Source organism: Panicum virgatum, chromosome 8K, assembly GCF_016808335.1.
Source record: "Panicum virgatum strain AP13 chromosome 8K, P.virgatum_v5, whole genome shotgun sequence".
NCBI lineage: Eukaryota > Viridiplantae > Streptophyta > Magnoliopsida > Poales > Poaceae > Panicum > Panicum virgatum.
In genome coordinates this window covers 39,629,143-39,643,255 of record NC_053143.1, presented here as the reverse complement: position 1 = coordinate 39,643,255, position 14,113 = coordinate 39,629,143, and the positions used below count along the sequence as shown (strand labels likewise).

Here is a 14,113-nt window from a genome sequence, read left to right as displayed (position 1 = left end):
CCTTCGGCTAGTTTGCGGCATAAGTCCACCGAAGATACATACCAATTTACGGAAATTTGGTATCGTTTTGCTAATCAACTCCGTGTCCTCGGGGTAATCCTAGCATATAATTAAAAAACAATGTTACTGTATCATAAATAAGGATTCGAAATGACGGACGGGATTAGAACTGAATGAGAGTTACTTTAACGTGCATCTCATACACCTCTGGCCGCATCCATATCTTACAAGAACTTTGTAAGAATCCAATGATATTATGATGATTCGCTAGTTCACATACTCTTATGTATATCTTTCGACGTTCTAGCAGGTGTCCCTTTACATCTTGTGTCATAATACCTCAAAATAATGTGAAATCTTTCAACTCTACTACTTTGGACAACACCATCTCTATCGTACCATCCGCTAACGGATCCAACTTCTTACTGATAACAAGATGGGTCATGATATCAAGTATTATACTAGATTTTTCTTCGATCCATGAAAATCCTCCACAATTGGAGGCAGCCATTGCCTTATGCTGCAATAACAATAAGGTACTTTCATAATTCTATTCTAATTCATAATTAATTTAAAAACAAGTCTGTAATAGTATTGAAATTATAATACTAAACGAGTGTTCTAAAGCACCAAATCTAATTCAGCTAATCCGCTAATTAAATTAAATTGTTATACAATATCAATGGATTCATACGGAAGTTACCGGTACATCACAAGTACGCAATTCAGCAGAGCTTCACCGCTTTTCTTCTCCCCACCCCTCTCTTTTTTCCTGAATTTTTAGGCTCAAATGACAAAGGGAATGGAGGCATATTTTCTTGAATTTTTAGGCTCAAATGACAAAGGGAATGGCGGCATATGGCGGCCAGGGCTTATATAGGGGGGAGAGACCCTGTTGCCCCCCAACGTGCGACAGGCCCATGTCGCCCCTAGGGTGGGCGACAGGTCTTTTTTTTGCCAGGGATCTCGTTGCGAATTTGAAAAAAAAATTACACATAGGGCCTGTCGCCCTATGGGGGCGACCGGGGGTATTTTTGAAATTTTTCAAAACCGACATATATTTTTGAAATTTTTATTTTTTTAAATATAAAAAAGAAAAAAACGTCCGTTGGACGCTGAATGTGTGGTCACGAGCCATTTACGGAAACCGCTAGTTTACGGTAAACCGTACCGTACGGTCGGAAAATCAACCGTTCGTTTTTTTCTATTTTAGTAAGTCTTTTTTCGTTTTCTGATTTCAAGAAAAAAATTGAGAAAAAAAAACAGAAAATTTTGACGAGAAAAATTTTAGAGAAAAAAATTTAAGATGAAAAATCAAAGAAAAAAATTGGAGAGCAGAAAATTTTTTGAAAAAAAATAGAAAACAAAGAACCTTCAAGAGAAAAAAATTGTACGAACAAATTAAAAAAAATTCCATAAAAAATGTTTTGAATAAAAAATAAAAAAGGGAAAAAAAGAAAAACAGAACCCTACCGGATCGGCAGCGGACCTCCCCGCCGCGCCTTCCCGCCGCCCGGCCACCGCAGCGCCACCCGGCCGCCCCGCCGCCGCCACTCCACCGGCACCGCGCCACCCCGACGTCGATTCCCCGCCGCCGCCACGCTGGTCGCGGCAGCCGCTCGAGCGCCGCCGAGCGCCCCCCCCCCCCACTGGAGTAGTAGTGGCCGGGATCCCACTCGGGAGGGGGCAGGGGGAAGGGGAGGGATTTGGGGGGGAGGGGGCGGACGGACCGGGGTGATCGGGCGGGGGCGGACGGACCGAGGTGCCGTAGATTCATCATCGCGGCCATTTACGTCTCTCTGAGGTAGCTGTAAATTACTTCCGAGGAACCGGATCCGCGAATACTCGCTTTCCACTCTGCCCGCTGCCCGCTTTGCCCACTGCCCCACTCCACACTCCCATCCCCACGCCACGCCGCGCCGGCGAGCAAACCAATCCAGCAATGCCGGCGGCCGATCCCCCCGCCGCCGCGGACGCCGCGTCCGATGAAGGCGCGCCTGCCCACGCACCCCCGCCGCGGCCGCGGCCGCCGCCCCCGCCCCGCCCCCTCTCGCTCGCCTCCGCCCTCCCCTTCTGGTTCTACTTCGCCGCCGCCGTCTCCCTCGTCGCGCTCCTCCTCCCCCGCATCTCCCCCTCCTCCTCCTCCCCAGCGCCTCCCACGCCCCTCCTCCGCGCGCACCTCGCCTCCGGCAGCGTCCTCAAGCTCGATCCAGCCCCCGGGCTCTTCGCCGCGACCTCCCGCCCCGGCGGCGGCGGCTCCCCCGCGCGCCGCGTCCTCATCCTCCCGGGCCTCGCCGCGGGGTCCTTCTCCTTCCGCCGCGTCCTCTCCTCGCTCTCCTCCCGCGGCGTCCTCGCCGCGGCGCTCGACCTCCCCGGCCAGGGCCTCTCCCCCCCGGCGCCGCCCGCCGCGCCCGCGCCCGCGCGGGCCAGCGTCCTCCGGGAGATCATGGACCGCGGCGTCTTCCACGCCTTCGAGCACCTCGTCCAGACCGGCGAGGTCCCGTACCAGGAGGAGCCAGCTGCCCCGCCGGGCCCGTCCCCGCACGCGCCCGCCGAGGCGGCCGCGGCCGTCGCCCGCGCCGTGGAGGCGCTCGGCGTAGCCCCCGTTCACCTCGTGCTCCACGACTCCGCGCTCGCGGCCGGGGCCGCGTTTGCGCTGGCCAACCCTGGGGCCGTGCAGAGCGTGACGCTGCTCGACGCCACCGCGTCCTTGCCGGCGTTCCCGGCCGCGGTGTTCGACGTGCCGGTGCTCGGGAGGCTGGTGCTGCGGGTGCCGGCGCTGTTCCGTGGGCTGCTGCGGCTGTGCTGCGCGCGGGGGTTGGGGGCCGAGGAGGCCGAGGCCCACCGGGCGGCGATGCGGGGGGACGGGAGGACACATGGGGTGATTGAGGCTTGGAAGGCGATGAATCACAGCTTTCAGCTGGGCGAATGGAAGGGCTCTTCAGACGAGGTGAGGCGGCTGCCGATGATGGTGCTGTGGTCAGGTTCTTGGTCAGATATGTGGATTGATGAGGGAAAGAAGGTGGCTGCTGCATTGCCGGATGCCAAATTTGTCTACCATTCTGGCAGCCGATGGCCTCAGGTCAGTGTGATGACTTTTAAGCTTAGTTTGCATTGAGCACTGAACAAAACTTTTGGAGATGATCGACATTGGGCACTCCATAGTCCAGACTCCGCATCTGATTGATGGGAAAATATCTGGTGCAAACCACCTTCTCGGTGGTAACGTGAAAACCCTTTTAAAAGTTATAGTTGCAGGTATCCAAAAAATTTCAAACGATGCACATTCATAGTGTGTCATTAGATGTACTTTGTGTCAAAATTTCAGACGCAAACTCAATCTATAAAAATTCAAACGAAAATGACAAAACTCAAAGTGCATAGAGCACTAGAAGACAATTTTGTCTTGTAGTGCACTTGCATATGAAATTTGTCATTTTCGTTTGAATTTTTAAAAAATGAGTTTGCATATCAAATTTTGATACAAAATATATCTAATGATGCACTATGGATGTGCATCATTTGAAATTTTTTGGATACTTGCAACTATAATTTTTGAAAGGGTTTTCACGTTTCCACCGAGAAGGTGGTTTGCACCGCTGATTGATCTGCCCCTAGAGGCCTATACTGACCTTCCTCAGGCCTATACTGACCTTCCTCGGCTTGTTGTGAAATTTCTTTAAGACAGTTCTTTTACTAACACTTGTGATGTGACAATTGGTGAAAGATGCCAATCATTCAAGAATAGGTGGCACTTGTCAGTATTGAATCTCATCACTAAATTTTGGGACCATTATAGCCAAGTCATTCCCTTTTGCACGGAATTAACTGTCCATGTTCTTCTTCCCATTTTTCCTTTACAGAGTTCCTTGCTATCAAATTTTTCATCATAGCAATACTATTTTCAAACTACAGTCACGAAAGATACCTCACCTTAGCCCTTGGGCACTACTACATATTCAAGCAGTCATTGCTAATTTGATATTTGTGGTCTCAGTATAGCATAAAATGCCTAGGTGAGATAATGATTTTGTTATTTTCATTGCTTTGCTCAGGAGGATGCCTCTGAGGAAATATCAGGGCTGATAGCAGAGTTTGTGACCTCTTCTGAAGAAGCATCTGATGGTCGAATTGAGTAGCCTGTTATATGAAATCCTATGAGTTCACGGCCATGGTCAAGGATCAAGATCTTGGATTTGAAAATGCCTTATTGCATGCATATGGCTCATTCAAACAAGAAGATGGCTCTGCCTCGGACAATTTGGTACCTCCTGCTGCTAGCATGAAACACTTACCTAAGTGCAGACATCATGTTCATGTACTATATCTTAAGGGATAGTTTAACAGATGCAGCCATAGAACTCTTGTGTTGATTTTGAAGTTGATGCAGTCATGAGTATTATTAGTTAAGCCTTTTTGTCGGAAGAGTTTCTGCTTGCGGCATCTGTACTGAGTTCTGACTTACACTGGTGTACTTCTTGTTGTTAAATTGGTATTGATCCTTGCTGTATTGCTTGAATTGTAAAATGGTGTGGTACAGACTCATGCTAGTGTTCAAAATTTTTTATCAAACATGTTCTGTTCTATTAATGTATTCATTTAAGCAGTTCAACGGAGACCGCCAGAGGCACCAGTGCATAGTGGTATCCTAAAGCACGACGGTAATATGAGGAGAGGTAGGGGCCGGCCGAAGTTGACATAGGAGTGCTTGGAAAGCCGCGATTCACATGCCAGAATCATGAATAATGGTCTTTGTTGGGTTTCAACTCTAGTCTACCCCAACTTGCTTGGGATTAAAAGGCTTTGTTGATGTTGATTTAAGCAGTTCTTTGAAGGCATTATATTCTGTGCAATTGTTTCTTGAGGTGCATTCATTCATGCGATGTTTGTTTCCTATGAAAGTCCTGCCATATTCTTGTGCTCAAACAAAACCTAAGTCTGAGCTACAATTTTGAGGTCTTGAGCTGTGCCTGTTCTGGGATATAAATTCCCACTTCCCATGTGCCTTGAAAATGGTTGATTCTGCTTTTCATTTTACGTGTGCATTCCCCCTTGAAATCACAATGCTGCACTTGAAATTTATATGATAACCTTCATGAACATAGCTAAGAATTTATTTCACTAAATTGATTTACTACCAAATGAATTATCACATGGAATTACATCAATATTTATGTCGAGCCTGTGGCGATTGCCCTTCTTGATGTGTATTCCTAGGAAACAGAAGCTCGTGTATTTGTTTCTCTGCGCTGAATTCTGAAGTAGCCTGCAGTTCAAAAGGTTCAGAAATCAGAACCACATGAAAACACAATGCAAGTACCTTCTTTTCAGTCAACATTTGTTTTCAAGTGATTGTTTCAAGAATCCAAATACTTCTGCTTATTTTGTCAATGCCATATTTTTTAGAAATGCTAAGTGTCAATGTGTATTTACTAATGCTGAAGTGGATTCATAGATGTGAGAAGCAGCACAGACCTTTGTTGGGAAGGCAAATCTCAATGTCTGCACTTGAGTTCCTGAACACACTCTCAAGTCAAATCCAAGGCAGTCCACTCCAATCACCGCTGCTTCCTGCATAGTATAACCAGGCAGTGTTTTCAGTATCAAACTTCAGAGAGAATGTGCTTCGATTCCCAAATGTTCAGTCTTGAAAGGGTGCTTGCAATCAGTCTGAAGAAACTGTACCTCTACTTGAATGGCCTTGCACCTCCAGCATAGCGATTTCAGAGCCTGTGTGATCTTGTCCCCACCAGCTCTCAGGCGCGATATTATGTTCTGTCGCGGGGATTTTCAGGGGTACCCACAGCCGGGTGGCGGAGCGCACCCGCCTATTCCCAGTGAGGGAGTACTCGGGGAAGTACTAGGCGATGGGGCTAGATCTACGCTGAGATTGGGACTCAGGAATACACGATTTAGAGTGGTTCGGGCCGCCGGAGCGTAATACCCTACGTCCACTGGGAGATGTATTGTCTTGGTTGTGTGAATGAATCTATCCTCTGCTGGTCTTGGCTCTTACCCAGCCTGAGGTTTTCTAACGGCGCTCTCCCCTTTTATAGATCAAAGGGGGGGGGGCGGATACATAGAACGTTGATGCCCCGACAGGTGGGCCCAACGTGACTGTGGCTACAGTGGTAGCGAATCTTTCCTTCGATATGCGTACTGCTGCTCTTCTGACACAGGGGGTCTTCTCTTGTCCCGTCAGCGAGGCGCCCGTTGGAGTAGCGTAGCTTGCGGCGTGGCCTGCTGAGGCTATTATGTAGCGTCATAATGGGTGAAGCCGAGCCGTCGTATCCGACTGTTACGGCAGACTGGCAGACGCGGCATGGGCGGCGCCATCGGCTCCACTGCCTTGGTAATACGCGATCAATAGTGCCCCCTGGTCAGTCAAACGCCTCGGCTTTCACTATATCAAAGTGGACGTCCACCTACCGCAATAAATGCGAAGGTAGGTGGACCTTAATATGGAGACCAAGGGCCTCATACACGTGTCGGCCCCGGACCACCCTGAGGCGGGGCGTCCAAACTTTCCCTTGGAGAGGGGTCCGGTTGCTATCCAGGACCCTATGAGGGGTCCGGGACCCCGCGGGGGTCCGGATTCCTTGGGAGGTCCGGAGCCCTGGCTGCTTGCGCTTGAGCGCCTGTTTTTCCTGGGACGTGGCGTTCCCAGACCTTCCCCGGCCGTGGAACAGGTCCGGACCTTTGTCGGGAGGACAGGACTTCGGACTGCAGGGGTCCGGCTGTTTGGTTGTAGTCAAGGATGACTACAAAGGCTCTTGCCTAGTCACAGCAAGAGGGGGTACCCCAGTCCTGGGGTACCGACATGTTCGGTGCGGAATGCGCAATGATATCTGGCCTAGCTTTGCGGTATTCTTCAATCTTTACCTTTGGCTGTCGAGACTTTAAACTATGATCAGCAAATGCATAATACCAGTACTAAAGTTTGGTAACAACTCATATTGTGAAGTTAGAATTATGGAGTGTTAGAAGGACATGTCAAATGAAAGAACACATGCCTCAGTTCCATATGCAGTGATCAACTCAATGCTGAGGACCTCAACCTTGAAGAAAGTGGCACCGCTCTCCTTTTTATCTTTCTGTGGCTCGTCACCTGCACCAAATTCAGAAACCTGTAAAGAATCCCCATATTCCTGTAAAATGTGGATATCTTCAGAATATAATGTTGATTTCCGGGTTTATCGCGGTGGCTACTTGATAAATGCTTGGCAACCATGGTGCTCTCTTCAGCAAAGGCAGGCCTCAGCTGACCCTCAACAACAAGGCTTGCAGGTGGCCGGTCCAGCCAGTCTATATTAGACTTGGTTGCAGTCTGGAATGGAATAGTTAAAAGAATTGTTGTCAACAAAACATGGTAATACATATACGAATTACATACACCAAACCTAAATCATGTACCTCTACAATCATCCTTGCGAAGTACAATGGGTGGCACGAATTCACGGTCTCAAGGTTGGACCAGCTCGGTAGATCGTCGTCTTCATCGTCCTCATCGTCGTCATCGTCCTCATCATCAAGAGCAAACACACCCTCCTGCACATTTTTTTTTCAGGCATGTGGTTTATCAACAACCTCCCTAGAGCCTGGACAGGTAGACTCAGCAGCTTGAGAATTATTTTCTTCACCACGTTGTTGAAGTCATCTTCAAAGTCACTCTCCTCGTCGTCATCGGAGCCGTCATCATCCTCATCGTCGTCGTTGTCATCTTCTCGCGCAAAATCTGTGGCGGAGGCCGCTGCAAGATCCAGGTCAGCAAAGACCTGTGTGTTATCCAACCCAATGATGACATGCTGCATCCATGAATCAACAGCATGGAACCGGCCGGCTCATCAGTCATCAGTGTCATACTGAAACAAATTCATGAAGTGATGAAGCAGGGGAGGAGATGAAACGGGATGAGCAGAGCCGTCACCGCGATCTTGTCCTCGCCCATGATGCTCTCCAGCAGCGCGTCCTCGTTGTCGACCTCGAAGTAGATATCTGAGAAGATTTTCACACACAAGCTTCAAGACAGGAGCTGGCAGCTGCATTGCGTCAGCCGTGGAGCTCGGTAGGCGATGGCGTACCTCCGTTCTCGTCGGTGAGGTAGGGGAACTCCGGCAGGATGATCCGCTCGTGCACGCCGTCGCCGACGAGCGTGGAAATCATCACCGTCGCCTTGCTGTTGACCTGCACGGGCACGCGCTGATTCCCTTAGCATTTCTTGGTCGGCGAGTGAGCTAGTGAAAACAGAGCCAGACTGCCAGAGAGCGGTGGCGACCTCGACGATGGTGCGGGCGGACTCGGCGTCGGTGAGGTGGGCTGGCTCGCCGTCGTCCAGCCTCGCCGCCTCGGGGATATCCTCGAACGGGTGGTACCGGCCCCTCGCCGGCAGCTCGTCCATGTGGTCCGGCGCCGACGCGACGGCCCTGCGTCGCCAAACGTCCATCAGTCACCTACTCACCTGGCGGCTCTGCCCGTGCGCGACCAGGACATAACGTACCGGCAATGGCGGACGCGGCCGGCGCCGACGCCGCCCAGGCGCGCGCGCCCATTGCCCCACCGGGCGTGGCAGCGGCAGAGCGAGGGGCCCGGGCTGGCGGTGGCTCGCCTGCTCGCGAGGGCGGAGCTAGGAGGAGCGCGGCGGGCGGAGGGGAAGGCGGGGGAGCACGAGGGGTCCGGCGCTGCAGCGGTGGCAGGCGCCGGCAGCATGGTATACCATGGGAAGGGAGGCGCGGCGGAGATAGTTTGTTTAGATAGTTTTGGGTGGCGCGGGCGCCGGCCGCTCGCTCCCTATCCCGAAAACCGAAAGCTGACGCGAATAATGCTCGAGGATGACGACTGACGACGGACGCCTTCGATGGGCTCCGGTTTGCGTGGGCTTGATAGTGTGTGGGTTGAGACTAGCAGGTGGCAACCCAGTCCATTGCGTAGAACATTCTTTCATTTACTACTATACTGTCTTCCGAAATGAAACTATGGGTCTGTTTGGTTATGGGACCAAGTCTAGATTGGCCAAAATTCTAAGTTTGGCTTGACCAAGCCTGGCTTCCTAGATGCAGTAGTTGCTTGACTTAGATAAGTCCGGTTTAGGTATGTCTATGTTTGGTTGCTTGGTTTATTCGAACAGCATCGCCTCTTCTTTGCAGCGGTGACCACTCACCTCGTCCTTTCTCAGTTATGGTTAGAATTATCTGTTGTTAATGCAAAAATAAAAAAATAAAGATTATTCGCATGGAAGAAACAAAAAATAGAAAGAGAAGAACAGAAAGATTGATTCCATACCAAATTTCTGATGCGCAAAAGGAAAGAAAAAAAAAGAAAGGAAGAAAAACATGGAAGATTGTTTGCACGAAAAAAAATCAAAAAAGAAGGAAAGGAGAAGAATAATAAGATTGATTCCATCCCAAATTCCTGATGCGGGTGGGCACCTTGGTGTTCCGAGGGAGAGAAGAAATGGAAGAACAAAGAGCATGATGATGCACTGCTAGCTGACGGTGATGAACATGCTCCAGCTGATTCCTCTCCCCGGCGGTGGTGATGGCGATCCAAAGCAAGCCGAATCGAACTCCTCCACCCAAAATCAAATTGCCCTGCGCTCAACCGCCCACATAAGCCGGATCCCAGGTGGCCGAATCGAGCTCCGCCTCCGCGTGATCGTATCGTGGACCAGGTGGCCGAATCGAGCTCAGCATGGCTAGATCGAGGACCCAGGCGGCTGAATCGAATCGAACTCTGCCGCTTCCATCACCGTTGTGACCTCGAGCTCCAATGGAGATGGAACGCACGGAGGTGAGAAGCAGTGCCGGTGCGGCATGCGGTGAGCGCCCTCCATCGGCGACCTTGAGCTCCAATGGAGATGGAACGCAAGGAGGCGAAGCAGTGCGGCGTGCGATGAGCGCCCTCTGTAGGCCTTCTTCTTCTTCTCCTTCTTCACCTTCTTCGTCCCCTCCATCTCTCTCCCCAGCGTCCTTCTCTGCCGGTGGGACCCCTCCTTCCACCAGCCGTGTGGGGGAGCTTCGCCACGGGGCCTCATCGCCAGCCAGGCACGGGAGCTCCGTCATGGGGAAGGGGCATCTCCGGTGAGCAGACGACTAGAGAAGACCGGTGGGCAAATGAGAGGTGAGCAGACACTGGGCCGAAGCTAAGCCAAGTCTAGCTCCGTGGATAAGGACCCCTCCTTGTATTAGCAGAGCCTGGCTAAAAACCTTAAACACGCAACCAAATATGAGATACCTACATTACTGGAGCCTGGCTAGAGCTTATGCAGGCAACCAAACGCACTCTATATGTCTTTTGAAATAAAATGATAGTAGAAATATTAGAAGTCACACTTGCAGTGAAACTATTATATAAGACGAAATATTTTTAATATTGCTAGAATAATTATTCCAGCTTCAACATAAAATTGTTCTATGTTCAAAAAAATATTGCACATAAAAAAATCGTCCAAGTGTTATCTTATTTTGAAAATTTCGTCGCACGAAACATAGCGGTGTAGTCGGATTTTGATTTGGATATACAGTTTTGGAGAATATGATATTGTGACATCTTGACTGCTAGTCACAAGTGTGATCTAACAGCCTCCAACAATAGAGACTTAGGGGCTGTTTGGATGCTGCCTGCCATGCAGCTCCGACGCCAGGCAGCATGTAGAAGGGAAGAGATGCGTATAATATTGTGGATGTAGTGCATTGGGGCTTCGGCCGGTATATACGAGAGTACATGTCTTGGGGGTAAGGCTCCCCGGAATACATATATCAGTCTATAATATGTATATCTATAACTACCAAATATACTCTAATATAGCGTCCCCAGGCGTTCGATTTCGATCGGCTAGGACAGCGATTGATTGCCTGGCAGGCAAGCCCGGCACAGGGCGCCATCCAAACGAGCCGAGTGCATCGACTCTGAGTGTAATATACTTCACTCGATGCACATCAAGCTCGCACTACCTATACAGATAAACGTGTGCTTACGTATCGCACGCAATAAAACTTGAGAGATGAAATAGAACAAATATCCGGACAAGTTGGAGCAAGTTTTGCTTGTAGCCAAGCGAGAACATGTCCAGACTAGTCTGGTAAGGTCCTGTTTGTTACGAGAGACTTTTTTTTAGTCCGTGTCACGTCAAAAGAAATATTACTATTTTAGATATCAAATGAAATCTGTTTATAAATTTTTTTGACAGCTGAGTGCTAATTTGCGAGACGAATCTAATGAGCCTAATCAATCCATATTTGCTACAGTAATGCTATAGTAACCATCCACTAATCATAAATTAATATACCTCATTAGATTCATCTCGCAGTTTAGCCTCAAAGTTCTAAAGTTAGTTTTATAATTAACTTTTATTTAATACTTCTAAATATTAAGATTTTTTTGACGTGATATGGACTAAAGTTTAGCTTTTGAAACCAAACAACCCCTAAATGTCCCATATAACAAAGCGTCTTTTCCGTTTTCACTACCTGGATGGACTGACAAGCAACCTGGTCTTCTCTCCTATTTTCCAATTTCCATCATCCTCTTCCTCTTCACCTTTTGGGTCTCATTGTGCCCGTCTTCTTTCCCCTGTTTGGATGGATGGGATGGCTGGACTGGCTGGGGACGGTGGTTTATAGGAACATTTCCTAATGTAGGGTCTTTACAGCCAAACCAACCCAGCCGATCTCTTCTCTAGCGAACCGCCCGGCCTCTGTTGTATGATACTGTTCGTTGTGCTGCAGATGGTGGCCGGTGATGATTTATTATGACAGAAAAGTACTGCTGGCTGGCTGGTGGTTGGTGCTGGTTTAATGTGAGAGAAAAATATTATTGGCTAGTTGCAGGGAACAGAGTGACTTTTGTTATTATGACCAAGGACTTGTTACTGTATCAAGAATAGAGTGTCAGATTTATCTGTGGGCCTGCATGCTAATTTCCTGTGTTGGGCTGAACCTAAAATGAGTTGGCCCATATCAACACTTATGGGTGTGATTGGTAGGTTGCACAAGAGTCTAACCAGACTTGTGCAGGCATGTTTGTTTGATAGACTGGTTAGTACCCTAGTCAGGATCTAATGTGTGCATTTTGGCCTGTACGGCCTGCACTACCAGAAACGCAGCCGAGGCTGTGTTTAGATCCGTAAAATAGTGGTAAAAAAAGGTCACATCGAACAATGTGGCACACTGTAGCATTTTTCGTTTGTTTATGATAATTGTTGTTCTACTATGACCTAACTAGACTCAAAAGATTCGTCTCGTCGTGTACATCAAAACTACGCAATTGATTTTTTTTATTTACATATATTTAATACTCCATACATTAGACAAAAGATTTGATTGATAGGTGAATAGTGAAGTTTGGATCGAGAAATTTTGGAAATGAACACAGCCCTGGCTGCCTTCCCAGCAATCCAGCCTGCATTGCGCCACGGCTGGCCAAAATTTAGTGGGCCTCGGTTGGCGAGCTGAATCTTCTCACCGCCGGTAGTCACTCGCTATAGAGGGAGCGCTCCCCGCCGCCGGAGGAGCTCACCAGCGCGGCAGGCTCGGCGCGGCCGTCGGCACTCCTTGCAGCAGGCGGAGCTCATCCTTGGTCAGCGGCGCTCGCCCGCGTGCTGCGGCCCCGCGCGGCCGGCGGAGCTTGGCCACGCGGCCGGCGGCACTTCCCTGCAGCACAGCCGAGCTCGCACGCGCAGCTGGCTCGGAGCCGCCGACGGAGCTTGGCCGCACAGCTTCTCGACACGACTAGAGGCGCTTGCCCCCACGCGGCCGGCCGTGCTGCCCCGCACGCCGGCGCTGTTCGCCTCCGCGCAACTCGATGCGGCCGGCGGTGCTGGCTTGCGTGCGGTGGCACCTCACCGCACCGCTCAAGCAGCAGCATCAGCAGGCGTTCAAGCCCGCGGTGCCTCCCCTCAGAGCTTCTTCCATGCTGCACCTCCCCTGCACACTGGCGGAGCTCACCCACACGGCGGTGGCTGCCGTGGAACTCGATTCCACGCAGCGGCGGATCCAAAGGGGGACTGAGGGCTCCAGCCCCCGCCTCTAATTACATGTAAATCATTGTAGCAAAAGCCTCAAATTTCTATTAAATCTTCACACAAATCAACATATTCATTGTTTCAGTCCCCTTGTCTCTCATCCTGCATCCGCCACTGATTCCACGGTGCGTGACTTGGATTCGGGTGGAGCAAACATCGATTTGAGCATGAAATAATCTTGGCTTTGTCAATTAAGGTCCGGAGGACCATGTGTTCACCGCCGCGGTCGACGAGCATCTTGGGGACCCCTTCGAGGGGGAGGCGATGGGCTGGGGGTAACTCCACCCTCACCTTGTGCAAGAATATTGTATCACCGAAAGCTAACTAACCAAACATGAGCTAGTTAGTACAAATTTATTCATAGCAGTAAACTAAACAACGACATATTGTATTGCTGAAGCCAGCCAGGCTTAGACTGGCCTGACTTAGATCATAAGTCTGGCTAGACTAGCACAAGCAACCAATCACACTCTATATGTATGCCTCGACGATGCTGAAGGGGGTAATCAGCACTTATATGTACGCTTGGACGATTCTGAACATATCTTCCTCAACCTCTCGCTCCCACGCGAGCTCTGCTCCTTCCTCCCTGCTTGAGGTGGCGCAGCCGTGCTCTACCGCCGCGCGTGACGCTGGCAACCCTTCTATCTCTTTTGGGATTGCGACACTTGTGTAGTTGTGCCAGTTCCTCAGTATAATCGTATTATTGTTTCCAAGGTCATTATCCGAATTAGCTGTGAGTTTTTCTGCCGCCACACTCTAGAGGTGGCAAATCCGAACATTAGTATATCACTGTCCTTTTTCACTTAGCTTGTTGTATCATGAGTCTTTTGTCATAATTATTATTTTCAGTTCGGAATAAATTCTATAAGAGCAACTTTAGCAGCGTTTTTACTTGGATCCCTACTTTTAAAGTAGGAGCTGAGAGTCAAAAACCCATCTTAGAGCCCTTACTTGAGCCCCTGAAGTAGAGAGATCCAAATTCTCCATCCACCCCCTTCTCCCACGGATCTTTTGGGAGGTCCCTATTTCGCAGAGCTCTAGCTCGAGCTCGAGCACCCTGCGCCCTGTCCCTCAAGCTCCTGTGCGCCGCCA

General features: G+C 49.8%; 2 protein-coding genes across 2 annotated transcripts; one reads left to right on the top strand and one right to left on the bottom strand.

The window, feature by feature from the left end:
• Window positions 1–1,855: 1,855 nt before the first annotated feature.
• On the top strand, window positions 1,856–4,590 carry LOC120644622 (protein AUXIN RESPONSE 4-like). Its single transcript, XM_039921273.1, has 2 exons — window positions 1,856–3,082; window positions 4,056–4,590. The coding sequence occupies exons 1-2, from the start codon at window positions 1,943–1,945 to the stop codon at window positions 4,137–4,139; spliced, it is 1,224 nt and encodes a 407-aa protein (XP_039777207.1). The 5' UTR covers window positions 1,856–1,942; the 3' UTR covers window positions 4,140–4,590.
• Window positions 4,591–5,052: 462 nt separating this feature from the next.
• LOC120644621 (uncharacterized protein At3g49140-like) lies at window positions 5,053–8,780 on the bottom strand. Its single transcript, XM_039921272.1, has 12 exons — window positions 8,498–8,780; window positions 8,276–8,423; window positions 8,082–8,184; window positions 7,928–7,995; window positions 7,641–7,805; window positions 7,414–7,548; window positions 7,210–7,327; window positions 7,014–7,108; window positions 6,823–6,888; window positions 5,686–5,772; window positions 5,476–5,571; window positions 5,053–5,266 (listed from the first exon to the last, which is right to left on the bottom strand). Exons 1-12 carry the CDS (start codon window positions 8,704–8,706, stop codon window positions 5,165–5,167), a joined length of 1,392 nt encoding a protein of 463 aa, XP_039777206.1. The 5' UTR covers window positions 8,707–8,780; the 3' UTR covers window positions 5,053–5,164.
• Window positions 8,781–14,113: the final 5,333 nt, after the last annotated feature.

What these genes read in the sequence shown, in the direction of transcription:
- LOC120644622 (XM_039921273.1), top strand. Translation starts at nt 1,943, where the DNA reads ATGCCGGCGGCCGATCCCCCCGCCGCCGCGGACGCCGCGTCCGATGAA. An exon ending in CTGGCAGCCGATGGCCTCAG is followed by an intron (nt 3,083 to 4,055) that starts GTCAGTGTGATG and finishes TGCTTTGCTCAG; the next exon opens with GAGGATGCCTCTGAGGAAAT.
- LOC120644621 (XM_039921272.1), bottom strand. Translation starts at nt 8,706, where the DNA reads ATGCTGCCGGCGCCTGCCACCGCTGCAGCGCCGGACCCCTCGTGCTCC. An exon ending in CCGCCCGCACCATCGTCGAG is followed by an intron (nt 8,185 to 8,275) that starts GTCGCCACCGCT and finishes GTGCCCGTGCAG; the next exon opens with GTCAACAGCAAGGCGACGGT. An exon ending in TTGCGCATTCCGCACCGAAC is followed by an intron (nt 5,773 to 6,822) that starts ATGTCGGTACCC and finishes CCGCGACAGAAC; the next exon opens with ATAATATCGCGCCTGAGAGC.